At 40.6% G+C, this 15,376-nt stretch overlaps 1 protein-coding gene across 4 annotated transcripts in view; it reads right to left on the bottom strand.

Moving 5' to 3' along the window:
* frmd4ba (FERM domain containing 4Ba) overlaps positions 1 to 15,376 on the bottom strand; it is a 51,323-nt gene that overhangs the window by 20,104 nt on the left and 15,843 nt on the right. For 2 of the 4 annotated variants that reach the window (XM_080461584.1, XM_080461585.1), the window contains exons 1-7: positions 9,362 to 9,693; positions 3,061 to 3,126; positions 2,878 to 2,972; positions 2,649 to 2,741; positions 2,273 to 2,357; positions 593 to 649; positions 247 to 269 (exon numbers count right to left, since the gene is read on the bottom strand). In XM_080461584.1, the coding sequence (XP_080317710.1) occupies positions 247 to 269; positions 593 to 649; positions 2,273 to 2,357; positions 2,649 to 2,741; positions 2,878 to 2,972; positions 3,061 to 3,126; positions 9,362 to 9,523 (581 nt within the window). In that variant the 5' untranslated portion in view covers positions 9,524 to 9,693. Of the gene's footprint in view, positions 1 to 246; positions 270 to 592; positions 650 to 2,272; positions 2,358 to 2,648; positions 2,742 to 2,877; positions 2,973 to 3,060; positions 3,127 to 9,361; positions 9,694 to 15,376 lie in introns of those variants that run through there. The other 2 variants (XM_080461586.1, XM_080461587.1) reach the window with 1 other exon arrangement.

Raw genomic sequence — 15,376 nt, 5'->3', positions numbered from 1 at the left:
AGCTTTCTAGTTGGGAGTACAGTAAACACTTCACAGACTGTGCAAACCTCGCATTCAAGTAGGATTTATGTGAGGGAAAAACTTCAAGTACACGCAGTTCTACGTCAGTACGTGTGACTTTAAGGAAAATGTAGGTCCGTTGCATTTATTGGAAGGAACACACCTGGTTTTAATCAGATAATTACACAATGACACAGAGAGGAAAGTCCACTTTTCATTTAAAGATGCATAGTGACAGCGTCTTACCTGGTATAATCTCCCTTGGCCTCCTAAAAAATAAAAACAATGAATACAAGTTAATAAAGGAGTTATGAAAGCATCTTAAAAACTCGCAGATGCGATGCTACGTTTGCACTATGTGGACATATCGACATGTTTAATTTGACCAATTTTACCCGTAACTAGACGTCAAGGTAGTGTAATTGCACAAACTCGTGATTTGGGGCAGTATTCCGTCTAAATGGGTCAGTTATTAATGACATTAGCTGCGAGCATTGCACTGTTCACAGACAACTGTTTCCAAACGCCGCGGGACCCTACAGTCCTCCGTTGCACAAAAAACAAAACGCTGCGACAAAAACTCTTTACTAACCTGCAATGCGAATGCTGCTAACTTGAAAACATTCCCACTCTCCACTTCGATGGTTTCCTGGTGTAAAAGGAAAGAAAAAAAGAGGCAAATGTGGCAGTATTTTCAAAAAAAACGCACGGGAAACACGGAGACACAATAAAGTGCAGCCTGCCCGAAACACTTGACTTGAGAGAAGCCCTCCCCGTCCCGTACCTCGGTCCCACCGTTACCGACTGAACCACTGCACCAGAGGCAACACTGTGGTTGAAGCTGCTGGGAAACACGACTACAGTCCGGAATCTGTTTCTATGCTATTTGTTTACTAACATAAAAAAGGAAGTATAAATGTGTGCAAAGGGGGATTTGCTAAAGAACCGTTCTGGTGTCAAACCCCCCTCTATTAAGGTGGTACGGTCCGAAAGCAGGTTCAACAGTCTCCGTCTCCCATGGTGACCGCTCCCCGCGCGAACTTAACAGCAATGTTTGATCGCACGCCGCCTTCAGGTGCTCCTCGTAAATATCAGTGTCCTCTGCGAGAAACACACTTTAACCGTTTACCGGCCAAATGTCCTTGTTCAGAAACATTTCTGACAGTTTCTTCCCAACAATTAAAGTTGAATCAAGATGCACCCCATGCCTTTAATGACATATAATTTGTATAAACTAGACATCTCAAGGCGGGGCAGTTGTACTGAATTTACCGGCACTCTATTGCACAAATTAAATGAGCAATTTGGAGAGTTTTGTATGGAAATATTGTGAAATATCTGTGCTTTTGGTCAGTCTGATTATATTCAACAGATTTAATCACAGATGTTGAAATAAAGGAAGTTTATTTACAATTTTAAATCCCTCACCCTGGTTTTTATGGGTGCCTTATAAAGTATGTTTTTATTCCACTGCACCTTAGAAACAATGACAAAAAGGTAATGGTTCAACATGACTATTAACAAAAAGCATGCTCTAAAAGTTAAATATCTACATCAACAATATGTTTAGAAAATAATTTTTCTTTCACCCAATCGCATTTAATTAATCATTTATGTACTTACATAACTGTTACCTCCTATAATATCTGTCAGTTTTTAACTGAGACCCAACTAATTTCAGAAGGAATTCTGAAATAAGTTATTTGCAAAAATCCTAAACTATGTGCAACATTTTCACCAAGTGAAGGAAGATTTGAGTTTCAGGGGAACTGCTGTGTCACACAGACAAATTCAGTAAAAAAAAATCTTCTACTAGTTGGAATATCATGTCTAAAAATAAAAACCATTTAAACACTGAATTAAGTGTTTCCCATCTGATGGACTGATGACCTGTGAGGGGTCCAGCCGACAGCCCCAGATGACCCTAAGTTGGACAGAATATAGATGATAAATGGATGGGTGGCTGGTATGAGTCTATATGAAGGCAAACGTTTATGCATCAAATTGATTGTGTGTGTCTCTTGGTCCTCAGATACTGCATTGTAAATTTTCAATGTATCTATTTCAAAAGGCATGATTCAAATGAATGCCTTGTTATCAGGCCGTGCAGAAGCCTGATGATCCCTAAACTCAGATTGAAAACATGCAGATCTGAAAGCATTTGATTGTATGATGATGGCCCCCGATTCTACAACAAACACAATGGCTGGTCAATAGTCAGCAGTCAGCTCTCGTGTACAGGCATCTGTTTTTCATTTTGCTTGGCACTTACATTGAACACAAGAGATTTGGCGTTGAGGAAGAAAAGCTCCACTGTTGTGTTCTCTTTCAGGAAGGTGATCTTCTCAATGTAAAACCTGTGGAGAGTTGAGTTTGGGTCAGCAAGGCTCACTTGATTTGAAAAAATAAAAATAAAAAATCACACACACGTTTAATGTACTGTGGTAATGTTGTTTTGTTGTTTGGCTGCATGTCAACAAGACTTTCAACTGTGCTACATCACTGCCACCTGCTGGTTACAGACCGGCGTGAATCATAAAAAGAAGGTCTCTGTTCCTCCAAGCTGTTATTTGTAAAATAATGGGATTTATAATATTCCGAACAGGCTGGTGCTTCAACTAAATCCGTCTTGAACACAGAGCACTCACCTCACCAAGAACCTGAGTTCCAGAAGCCCCGAGGTTTTGGAGAAGTCATGATCGAGGACTTTACGATCCAGCTGGAGCCAGTTATTCTGGCCACTGAGCAGCATAAAAAGAAACAAAATACACGTTTGCAATTCTGCTATCACAATGTGTCTCTCCTCTTAACTCAGTTTTCTTTGTTGGCAAATTTTTGCCTTGTTGAAATGTTTCGTAATCACAGAAACACTCTCACGTGTCGTCTATGAAGCACAATCCGAAATATTCCTTCTCCTTCAGGTTGAAGTGCGAGGCCACCAAATCCAGCAGCTCACGGGACAAGAGCTTGGGCTGTGGATGAACACATTGAGCTCACTTTGAGTTGCTTTAGATCGAGCTGATGAGGTGAAATTAAGTGAAAATCCCAGAGATGTTCTACCTGGACCAGCAGCTCTAGCTTCCTGCCGTCGAGGAGGTGGATCTGACACAGGCGGCCCTCGGTCATCTAAAGGAAGAGAGACAAAAAAAAAAAAAAACATGCAATATGAGACATGATGATTCCTGCCAGACAACAGGGCGAATGGACACTGCAGGTTCAGCCTTGGGACAAAACGCCTCTCTCTTCTTTGAATGGTGACACACCTCAGAGTCATGTTAGTCTTTGTGCTGACAGAATGGGTAAGAAGAGCTTCTACAATTCAAAGGATCAAAGTCACAGCAGGATCACTTGAGAAGTCCAGCAGGAGATTTTTTACCCATAAATCTGAGCACAGTGAATCATAAGTAGTGTTGTCTTTTCCACCCACACATCCGTCCTCACAGAAAATCCCTGAAAACTCATCAGGACTCGTTTTCCTCTCCAGTGAAGAACCAGAACTAAAAGACAATGAAGTCCGGGTCCAGAGTTACATTGATTTTCTACTCCATTGTTGGCGATGAATGCTTTCAGGATTCATTCTGTTGCAGTCAGCAGAAGATAAAAAGTCTCCCTCCACCAAAATAAACTTCATAATTAAGTAATAAATCAGTGAGTTCGACTGGTAAATCCCTCTGCACAAATCCTGACGTATCTTAGTGACACGTCACCTCAGTACAACAGGTGAGTAAAGAATTATAAAAAAAGAGCCTTGTTTTTAGTTGTTTTATAGGGAAAGACAAGACGAGGGGGAAAAAATCACATATAAGAGCAGCTTTTTGTGACAACGCGAACAAAATAGTGTGCTCCACATCTGTGTGTGTGCGTGCGTACTTGTGTGTGTGTGTGACATCAACAACAACTATTTAAAGGGGTCATAATATACAGAATCTCAACACTTCCACTTGGTCTCGTTGGTCCAAAAATGTTGTATACATAATTTATTGACACAAATCCAGCTTTTCCTTGATTTTCATCCATTAGCATATTGGATCATATGAGCTGCGCTCCGAATCTGCTGTGTCTGTGTGAGCTGGACTGGCTCCGCCCACACATGTCCATCTTTGGAAGAGGAGGAAGTACTTCCTCTTGTGGTGCCACGTGACAGAGCAGAGCTGACTAATTGTGGGAGGGTCAAAGGGAGGACCTACCTCGGTTGGGATTGGTTAAACCCTTATGACACTATATAGGGTTTGATTTCTGATTGGCTGGTTGGAGCAACACACTTTTTAAAAGTTGAAACAAGCCAGGGAGAGAGAGGACAGATTTTCTTCACTTCTTGGACGTCAGTCCAGGTATGGGGACGATTAGTACTGTTAGAAAACCATTAGAAAGTGAATTTTGCATAATATGACCCCTGAAAGTGTTTTTATCGATCACAGATCATATAGCTATTGTAAGGTTCCATGACATCATTGCATGTTTATCTAATATCAAGCAGGCCTAATACTAAGAATGTATTACAAATAAAATACTTAACTGTCTCCCACTGTTATCTATCATTAAATTGTTTCTCATAGTTCAAAATCTTCCAGAGCATTTAATTAATGTATTTAACCTCTGGTTTGTGTTTCAGTTGCTCCCTCACAGGGTCCCCGCAGTGGATCATGTGATTTGATTGTTTTAACTGGCACAAGTTGTCTATCAGAAGCCCCTCCTGATATAACCCGGGGATTCCTGCATTTATAATTCACACCATTGCTGAAGAGCCTCGGAGGAGTGCAAATTCACACTGAACTGTATCAGAAGTTTATTTATTGTGCTTCCTCAGCAGCTGGATGCAAACATGAATTAATGTTTTCAGCAGTTTGGAATCAAATGATCTCCTAATACCTACATTTAAACTAATTCAGACCACTTGCAATGAGAGATTTTGACAAGTCAGCATTTAAAATATGCAGTTTGTAGCTTGAATAGCGTCATACTTACAAACACAAACTGAAATTCCACACCATGAGTACAATCTCAAGTTACATTTTCAAGGATACAAGTTCAACTTCAATAAGATTTTTTCCATTTCAACACATCTGATGTAAATGAACTGTTGCTATCAAGCAGCTGCCGGGACGGAGGATTCAGTGACTCCTTTGAATCAGGAAAACGTTCAGTTGGAGGCAACACAAGGATAAATCAGCGCTGGGAGCAATGACCTTTTTTATGTAAAGTAATCCAAGACGCCTCTTTTGCTTTGATGTGGAATGATTCATACTTCAGCTAAATTGTCTTCTCCTTAAAACAACCCCACTAACGCTTCAATCCCATAAACATTTAAAACTCATGCGATCAAACACATTCAAGTTTTATGAGTTGTGTAAATTAATTTCAGTTTTCAGCCAAAAGATGCTGTCAGAGCTTTTTTATATTCCAATTCCTGTGACTGCAGGACTTTATTGTTTTCGCTCGGACTCAGTAACTCTTGTGCCATGTGTTTAATCTGACTCTGGCTGTTTTGGTCCAGTCATCATGGCCGCGGGGCGCGAAGACGCCCGGAGCATTGGTGTTAAACTGCAGGACTTATTGATCCCACAACAGAGCGGTCCTTTCACTTTACAGCAAAAGCTACTTTTTAACTATTTTCATGCACGAAAACCACAATCAGATTTGTGCAATCTGCAGGCTCGACAAAGTTTTGCCTTCATCAAACATGATGCTTTGCCAAGTTTTACTCAATAGAGCTCAGCATGTTGAAGCCTCGGTGGGCTGCGAGAAGTAAATTTGCAACAAAGTCATGAAAAGCTTTTATAACTGATTGAATTTTGTAGTTGCATTTGGAAATATTAAAGCTTGTTACAAATACATACAAGTAAAAAGTTTTTAACTATTCAAGCCAGTTTTTCTTGAAGTTGGTTTCCTATTGGAAGGCGTCCATCCATCCATCCATCCATCCATCCATCCATCCATAGTGAGTTTGTAAAAACATTCATAATGCAACAGAGTTTCTTTGGACATCTCACTGTATTTTTCACAGGAAGTTTTCATTAAAATGTGCTTTGTGTTAAGATTGTAGTAGCTATTTGTAGTATTTGTTCTGTTTTGAAGAAAAATATACATTTTTATTACGTATACTCTGCGCCACAAAAAAGAAAAGTTTAAGTTTAATGTTTAAGTTAAGTTAAGTTTAAGGTACACTCGAGATGAAATTGGATTGTATGTAACCCCTGAACTAAAATAATATTATGTTGCAAGATAACAGAAATATATATATATATATAAATGTGTGTGTGTGTGTGTGTGTGTGTGTGTGTGTGTGTGTGTGTGTGTGTGTGTGTGTGTGTGTGTGTGTGTGTGTGTGTGTGTGTGTGTGTGTGTGTGTGGGCTGCTCAGTGGGAGATATTTTCCAGTTGCACATCTCTGCTGTCCAGAAGAGGCATAAATCACCGACAGAAATATGGCTTATCCTAAAGAAAACCACACCTCCCACTAAATTGGGTTGGAAGAGAAACCAATGCGTAACAGTTACCGTCAGTGTTGGAACAGGGATGAACCACAACACAAACCCTTTTATGAGTTGTTGTTGGTGTCCAGCACACAATCCAACCACCAGTGTGTGAAAGCTGTATTGTTGTCAGCGTGTGACGTCAAAACATTATAAAAAAAAGAAAAAAAAGAAAAGGAGGACAAAAGGCCTGTAGTAAACAGTCTGATTTCAGCCACTCACATGTTACTGACACATGCTCAATGCATCACTTTCACCTTCACTCTCTTCACGTATTCCCGGTTAAAAACAAATCAGTAGTAGAAGGCAGACTTAATGGATTCACACTGACAGTGTGTGTCCTGTTTCCAGCTGGAGACGCTTCATTTGTGAGGAGAAAACACTCCACGCCAATCAGCCAATAAAAAACAGCCCTGAGTGACTGTATTTGCCAACTATTACATCTTTTGATGTTTTCTTCTGAACTGGCAAAGGAAAATTGAAAAAAAATTATTAGAAACGAGCAATCAGAGATTTTTGACGTCTGCGAAAGGCTCATGCAGTTTTGACGTAATCCTTAAAACCCTATAAAATGAAATCCTGAACCAGAATCTGGATCCGGATCCAGATCACCTCCAAAATGTATTGGAATGTTTCATGGCCTAATATCTTTCTGTGGTGAAAATTTCGACAAAATCTGTGCTGTAGTTTCGATGTAATCTTGCTAACAGACATACAAACAGATAAATATACATCAATTATTTCATTGCTTCCTTGTCGGATGTAATAAAAAACATTATTGATATCAGTTAATAGGATACGTGTTATTTATGTAGTAATTCATAAAACAGCATAAACAAAGTGTTCTTCCCTTTGCTTTAGCAAAGCATCTTTTATTCCTCTTATCAATGCATTTACCTTAAAAATATGCCCCAAAAAAAAGAAACTAGAAAAAACTTTGTTTGAACATCAACACTACACAGAAAACTACTGCAATGACAATATGTAATTTTTAAATATGTATACAATAAGTCTGGACAGTCACATAAAGTGTACTTTTTGCAAATAACATGTATTATATGATTTTTAGGACTATCATAGTACAAAATAATGTGTATGTAATCTTTAAATCCTGCAAATATTATTGCATATACGTCCTTTAGATCATCCAGAGATTATTATAACTACCAAACTCTTAGTATTGAGTTCTTGCAGTGTGGAAATAGCCTTCAACGACACCTTCAGTTCCCTGTGACGGGTTAAAAGCTGATAAATATCCGTGCCTTCAGTTTGGGGTGAGAGCCTCGGGGGCAAAGTCCCCGATGATAAAAAGGAAAGGTCAGGACTTTTGTCCGGGAGGTCGACGCCCCCTCCGAGCCTTGTCATTATGGGCAGGGAGCGTCCATGGCGCTCTCTTCACATGACCTCCAGTAGGCCCACCCTGCAGATCTGACCAGGTCCACGACCCACCGCTTCACCCATGAACTCTGGAAACAACCACAAGCTGAGGAGGAGATTCACAGTTCAGGAAAGACGCGCTTTACCTGCCGAACTTGTGCACATCTGGAGCACTTCACTGTATAACACACCTGCATTCTGCTCTTTTTCAGAAAAATAGTGCACGCTCTTTTCTGTTGCACCTGCACATAGTGAGTCCCATACTAATGAATACCTTTAAAAATGCATTTCATGTTAAAATATTTAGTTGCAAAAGGCATTATCAGTTAGTCTTAAACATGTCCAACCTGATATCAATGCTGACAGTGTGAAATTAAGAAGTTAAATAACTTACACTCGGCTTCAAGTGAAAACTCATTGTTTTTGCATTTTCCTTCCAGAAAAGTTTCATATTTACACGGCAACATTTTAAAAACAATGTCCAGAAACGCTGAAAACGAAGTAGTTAACAAGTTGAGCCACTAGTGGGCGCTGTTATTTGTTTGTCGCAGTGTTTTTCTGAAAAGTTGCATTCCCCCCCCCCATTCCCATGGAGATGGAGCTGTAGCATTTTCAAAAAGTTCTACCATGCGATCAGTTTTCAAAAAGTTGTGTTTTCAGTGGCTCCGAGTGCCGTCGGAGTGGAAACGGACCCCCAAAAACATTTTGCGTTTTCACTTGATAGAGTTGTTGAGTCAACAAAACCAACTGAAGATATGAACAATTAAACGTTACTTCCACTTATAGTCTACATATAACAGAGACAACAGTAACAGACATTTTTAAACAGTTCAGAAAACTCTTACACCACTGGCTATGAACCATAATCTTTTATTCTGAAAGGAACAATAACTCTAATTGGTGCAGTGGGTTAAGTCTCCACTTATAGAAGCTGATTTGAATCCTGAAGATGACATCGAGTACATAAACTCGCCAAGTCTCTGGAGCAAAGTTGCAACCCTGAGCTGAAATGACACTTGTTCCATTGAAAAAAAAAAGCAGTCTCAGGTTAATTACTACTTTTAAATGTAGATTTAGTTGTGGGTGTTCCATCACATGACTGCTTGCTGGGAATATAATCAAATCAGATTGGCCTACCCACTTTAAAGTTTACACACAGTGCACGTGAAGAGGCGGCGCTCAGCACACAGGGAGCGTTCAGGTGCTCCAGCAACAAAGACAACTTTAAAGTCCTCCTCTTCAGCCAGACAGAGAGATCAAACGGGCGGCCACGCTGCTTCTCAAACCACTACCATGTGTGCCTCTTGTTAAAAAACAGACTTTGTGACTCAGCAAGAGGCAGCCTGCGCCTCCTCGCATCCATACAAATAAACACATGCATACACTAACGAGCCACATGTGGAAAAACTCCTGACTGGCAAAACAAAAATCCAATTCAGTAATTAATTGCAAATGGCGATCACTAAATCCCGCATCAGAATTAAACTCTTGCATCTTTAGGAGCTGTCGTACCTGGTAGCATTTTCCAATCCTGAACCAGGCCTCCAGGATGCGTCTGCATGGCATGAGCCCGCGACTGTACCACCTCCTGAGCGTGTGATGTGCCAGGCTCCAGACGAGCTGGCTGCTGGACGCCACCAGGTCCTCCATCCCACGAATGATGCGCACCGCCATGGCCCGAGGGTCGTTTATCCCCCCCGGATCGACTGATGCCACCTCAGAAGAGATGATCTGCACTTTGTTTGGCTTCGGAGCAACAATCTGCTCCACTCCAGCTCACAGTCCCTCACACTGGTCTTCTGTGTCTCCCCAGCTGATGTAATGTCAGTGAGAGTCGGCGCTCTGGAGAGGCTGGAGCGGAGCGCTGTGCCTCTGGCTCGGTGCTGGGCCTCCGTCCAAAACACTGCCTCATAGAGTGCAGGGGAGGGCAGGACGGACCCACAAGGCCCCCGCTGCAGAGTACGAGCCGCTCAACCCCGAAACCCATAAATATGCTCCTCTGTGGCACACAATTGTTGAAAATGTTTTGTTTTGCTCAAACAAATTCCTTTTTTTATTTCAGTTGTATGTCAACGTCATTGTCTGGGGAAGGGCGTGGGAACGATCTGTCACCTCGTCTGGGTGGCGGGGAGCAATTTCCTGACGAGACCAGACATTCCCGCCCATAATAATTCTGCAGGAACACTAAAAATAATTGCACTTGTTTAGATCTGCAGCATTGGAAAGGCTGACGAGGCCCAAAACAAAAAAAAAAAAAAAAAGGAAAGTGAAACTGTGAGAGGAGCTTTGAAGTCAAAATGTAAAAGCCTATAATTCTCTTTCTTGTTCAGCTGCAGCCAATAAGCAAATGTCACACTAGATGAACACCTGATTCAGATAAACAACTCGGAGGAAAGCAACAGAGGCCAACAGGGAGAAATGGAGCAGCTCACAGTGGCGGCGTGTTGCAGCTCATCTGGAAGCAATATCCGGCTGTTTGTTTATGTGACCCGAGTTTCCAGGAGAGCTTAAGTGTCCGCAGTCAGCTCGATGCTGTTTCAATGAAGGAGATCAGCATAATTTGTCTCAGAGCAGGTCGTCTGTGACCCCTGCGTCTGCAGCAATAACCCAGAAAGATGGAGGACACCAGTAAAAGTAGCAGAAATAATATTCTGATGCTGTCTTCTGCATCATCAACTATCATTGAGGAGGCATGTGGAGCAGCTCCCAAAATAGAGCTTTCACTATGTGCTCAGTCACAAACAAACAATAAACGCAACGTTAGCGCCCATCGGGGTCTGGTGCACATCTGATTTCTCCATGTGAGCAGCAAAGCATCTAAATCTTCTGCATGTGTGCTGGAAAGCAGCTCATAAATACTGTTCAGATGCAGGAGGCGAACAGATGTGACAACGGCAGTTCACGGAAAAAAGAATGAAAAACTATTCGAAACAGGTCAAAAACAGATCAACGGGACAATCTTTAAGAGATTTATTGAAAATTCAGACGTGTTCTCAGCTAAGAGTTAGATAAGCAGGTCTATGTCCAAAGAGTAAATACAAGGACCCGCCAACAGAGGGCATCAGAGAGCCTCGGTGACCAGCAGGAGGTCAGCGGGAAGCCTTTTTCTTTTAGGTTTTGAAAATAAATCATTAAAAAAAAGAAAGTAATTATATTAAAATGCATAATTTGACAATGGAAGCAATAGCAAGTAAAAAAATAAACAAATGAATATCATTACACCAGCTTCAGTGAAATATTTAAGTCAGTTGTGGAATATCAGACCAACAAAAGCATTTTTGTTGTTTTGGTGACGTATCCCAACAACTTTCAACAATAATATCTTAGGCCCAGTTTAAATGACCAGGTTTGAAGTGAAAACATAGTGTTTTTGCTTTTTCATTTTAGAAAAGATTTGCATTAACACTGTAGCGTTTTGAAATTGATGGGCCACTAGTGGGTGCTGCTGGTTGTTTTTGTAATGAAATCACACACATGTGAGCAGAGAACAAAGCACTATAATCATTAACGATGGTGAGCACACCGATATTCGTATGGACAGGCGACAAAAATAGATTGCTAATCCGGGTGACTCTCAACAATAAAACTGCCACGTCCCAGTAGATTATGGACTGAGAGTCATGACACTCGGGAGGTAAACGTTGTTGTTATTGTCCATCGACTGAGCATGTGCCAACTATTTACTATGTTGTGGTGCACATGAGAGGCAGCGTTTCAGAAAAGTTTACATTTCCTCCCGTTTCCACAGAGATGGAAGCGTAACATTTTCAAAACAATTCCACCATGGGAGCTGTTTTCAAAAAGTTGCGTTTTAAGTGGCCCCAAGCAGCGTTGTTGTGTAAACCGACACCCAAAAATGCAACATAAGTTTTCACAAGAAAACATTGTCGTGTAAACAGGGCCTCATTGTGTGAGAAAAGAAAATCAGCAACTCTTTCCCCCCCCCATATTCTTTCTTTCCATTTTGCATCGTCTTAAATGTGTCGGTATATGTGGTAACCTCAAATTTAGCAACATATTGGGTTTGTATGTTTCCATAGATATTTGATATTATGAAGTCTAATGTATATAGGCGAGTAACCAATTAATACAGTTACTGAGCAAGGGACAAGGAATCCAAGTTTAGCTTGGATTTACAGCCACTTTGTCACAAACTGAATCATGTGAAAATGTGTTTAGAAATGAACGAGTCATGGTTGTTTTACTTGTGTTAACAACCTCCTTCCTCAATAGAAGCTAATGCACTAGAGTCAACGAGGTGCCTTTATGTGATCAGGTGCATCATTCTCAGCAGTACGTCCAGAATCTCTAATAAAGCAAGCTCCTCTGACCTCACGAGTCCTTTCCCAGTCACAGATCCCTGCCAGGCACGACGTGGTAAAGACGTGGTCGACCGCTAACCTAAATAGACAATATTAATAAGAATTGTTTTTATTTTTCTCAAAGCATAGATCTTTATATGATTTATTCAGAACAGATTACCCTTCTTGTGTGCAAGTTCTCTTACTATTCTGCTTCTGTTGGCGATAGCGCACTAATTCTAACTTTAATAATAATCTGGCACTTTTAATTGTGAGCCACTGGATTCAGGCTACTAATTTAGCTTTCTAATTCCACAAACTTGTTACATTTTCACTGAATCAATATGTTCTCCTTGCATGGTGTCTTATCTCTCTTTATCTCTTCAGCTTTATTGAGTGTTTGTGGCAACGAATCCACTTAAATAACCATGTGACAACAATAATGAGATTATTTTGGTTAACATGACAATGCAGACCCAGAATGCCTTTCAGTGGTAGTTTTAAAGCTTGAAATGTGGGTTTAGGATTATAAATATAGAAATTCAAAATATCCTTCAAACGTGGAGCAAGCTGACATTTCGGGTTGCAATATAAGCATATTTTCCTAATGAATAATCGCAGTTTCGTTGTGATGAGCAGTGGGATTTCCTTCATTCTGGTTCTAAAAAAAAAGAAGGTGAAAGAAATAAAGAGTTCAATCAGACACAATAATCGCAAAACATGTGTGTTGTTCCCTATTTCCGAAAAGCTTTCCGAGGACAATGTCACACCTCTTCTTGTCATTTCAAAGTGCACAATGTACTCTTAACATGACTTACTACTATTGATGGTGTAATCCAGCAAAGCACAAGCCAGATGTATTTATTCCTGGAGGGCATGACTCTTTGTCACAGGCCCATTTTGGAAGTGTAACCAGCTAACCATGATAAACAGGGACAGACGTGCAGGGCCACAGCTGCCCGGAGCAACGACGCCCAAGACAGCTGAACATATGGTGGACACGAGCCTGCTGCGGATCGCACACATGCCTGACACGTGTGTGTGAAGCCGAGCAGCTTGTTCTTCGTCCACGCAAGCTTTTTACGCATGCATGGTCTGATGGTTCAAATTTTGAATAATAAAGAGTCAAACCAGTTTTCCATCAGAAATAGTTCAAACGTGGCAACGGGGCAGATCAGAGTGGGGTGGGATCATTCAACCCCAGAATTCAGAATCAGAACTTGCATAATGTTGCATGTTTAGCTCATGAGCGACCCCAACATACTGAAGAATAAACTCCAGTGCAGCTCTAAAGTTAAGCTGTTGTATTTGGTGCCAAGCTGTTCTCACCCCACCCTTTAAATCTACTGAGGTGGGACTGCATTGATGGAGATCGGAAGCTCAGACTCGGAAAACTTCACTACAGCTCTAGTTTTTAAGTTGATTTGATCCACTTGTCTACCCATCATGAGCTCATCCTTGGTCACAGCTGCATAAATCCTTACTGTCACCTCTCACGTCAAGTTTTTGTGTACATTCATAGCACATTTGTGATCACACCTAAAAACCTTCTTTTGATGATTTTTTTCTAAATTAGCATTGCCAGTTATTATTTGTATATGTGTATATGTAAAGCTTTTCCAAAGCAACTTGAATTCAAGTTTATTCAACATATTTAGGTGAAACCACAAAATTGACTGACCCAATTCAAACATTACTTCCCACAAAAGCTGCAGAGAACATCATTGGTCTCATTAGAGAATTAAACAAATTTAAATTCTTCTGAAACTAAATGCACATCATTTGTATACAAAGAAAAAAAAAAAAAAAAACAGTGGCCCGTACACAGATCCTTGTGGAACTCCCACTGTTACATCACAACATTTTGACTTGTATCTCCCACTCTCATAACCCCTCTTATCTCATATTTCATCTGCATTCAATGGGTAAAAAGTGCATTGTCTTTGTTTTCTCTACCGGGAGCACATACACAACGCATATGCAGACTGCCTGAGGTGTCAGATAACATCCAGGCCTGCACAGTCGAGCTTCACGTAGGAAGAGGTGACAACCTAGGCTACTATCTGTCAGAGCGTACGATCAGACAGTCCATCTCTGGGGAGACTGTCTGCTCTCGATAAAACATCCCTCCACTATTCAGTCTACCTGACGCTTCAGTATTTGTATTCAGCAGGGCCGAAAAGATCGGCAGCCTCTCGTGCTGGTTAAAACTAGCACGCCCAGGATGTAATATAATAAATCTCCCTTTAAAAAAAGAGCTTGTTGTCCAGGGGAATAAAAAAAAAAGTAGAACATATATATTTGATTATTCTGTATACAAAGACACATTTGTTTAATTTTTACTTTTGATGGTTTTTTTATGGGTCATATGGAAAGTGTAATATGTTTCTTTTTGGTTTTCCTGCTGTAACGCGATAAAACAAAAATCATTAAGGAAAGCCATGCGAACGAGGTTTTTACGTTACGTTACGTTTTGATGTATTTCCTTTATTCCCATGAGAAGCACTGTGTAAATTTACCTTGCCCTGAATTGCTTTTGAAAGTTGAAGTCAATTATGTATTCCTGCAACCATTATGCTTATACCCTGATGGTTTGCAAAACCAGTTCTGAAAATATCTGAGTTTCCAACTTGATTTCTTTCTTTTCTGTCGTCGAAATCCCCACAAATAACACCTTTTATCCTTTTACTTGACTTTCAGCATTATCACACGTTAAAGCTGCTAACAAACAGATTGCTCACGCATCCAGTGGCCATAGAGCATTAGAATCCATACTAATACTTGCTTTTGCAGGATTTCCGAAAGTCTACTTGCAGAAACTCCTTCCTATTAAAATGTATTAGTTGTTATCCAGCTGTGCAGAAGCCTGATAACCCATTTACAACATGAAAGCGCTGCATTCGCTAACTACACATCCCAATATAGTCTCCAGTAACTGTATGCATCTCCTTACTGAAATCTGGACTGCATCCACCAGAAAGTCATCAACTTTCACGTTTGGTGTTGTGCAGGCACCCTAATCCAAATGACGCCCATGAGGTCCAGTAGAAAGCATCCAAGCAGCATTTATAAGAAGAGGAATATTATAATAGCATCTCCACAACATAAGTGAGTTCAATGTAATATTTAACAAGTTTTGATTGTTTTCTCTCTGACGTCCCCCCCCCCCCTGAGAAGTAGCCCTTTTCCTTTGCCTGAACTTGATCACAAGTGAAAATCTTTAAAT

The sequence above is a fragment of the Lipophrys pholis genome (assembly GCF_963383615.2).
Source record: "Lipophrys pholis genome assembly, chromosome: 4".
In the NCBI taxonomy this organism is placed as follows: domain Eukaryota; kingdom Metazoa; phylum Chordata; class Actinopteri; order Blenniiformes; family Blenniidae; genus Lipophrys; species Lipophrys pholis.
Note: the sequence above shows the minus strand (reverse complement) of the source record. Positions and strands in the feature narration are given on the sequence as shown.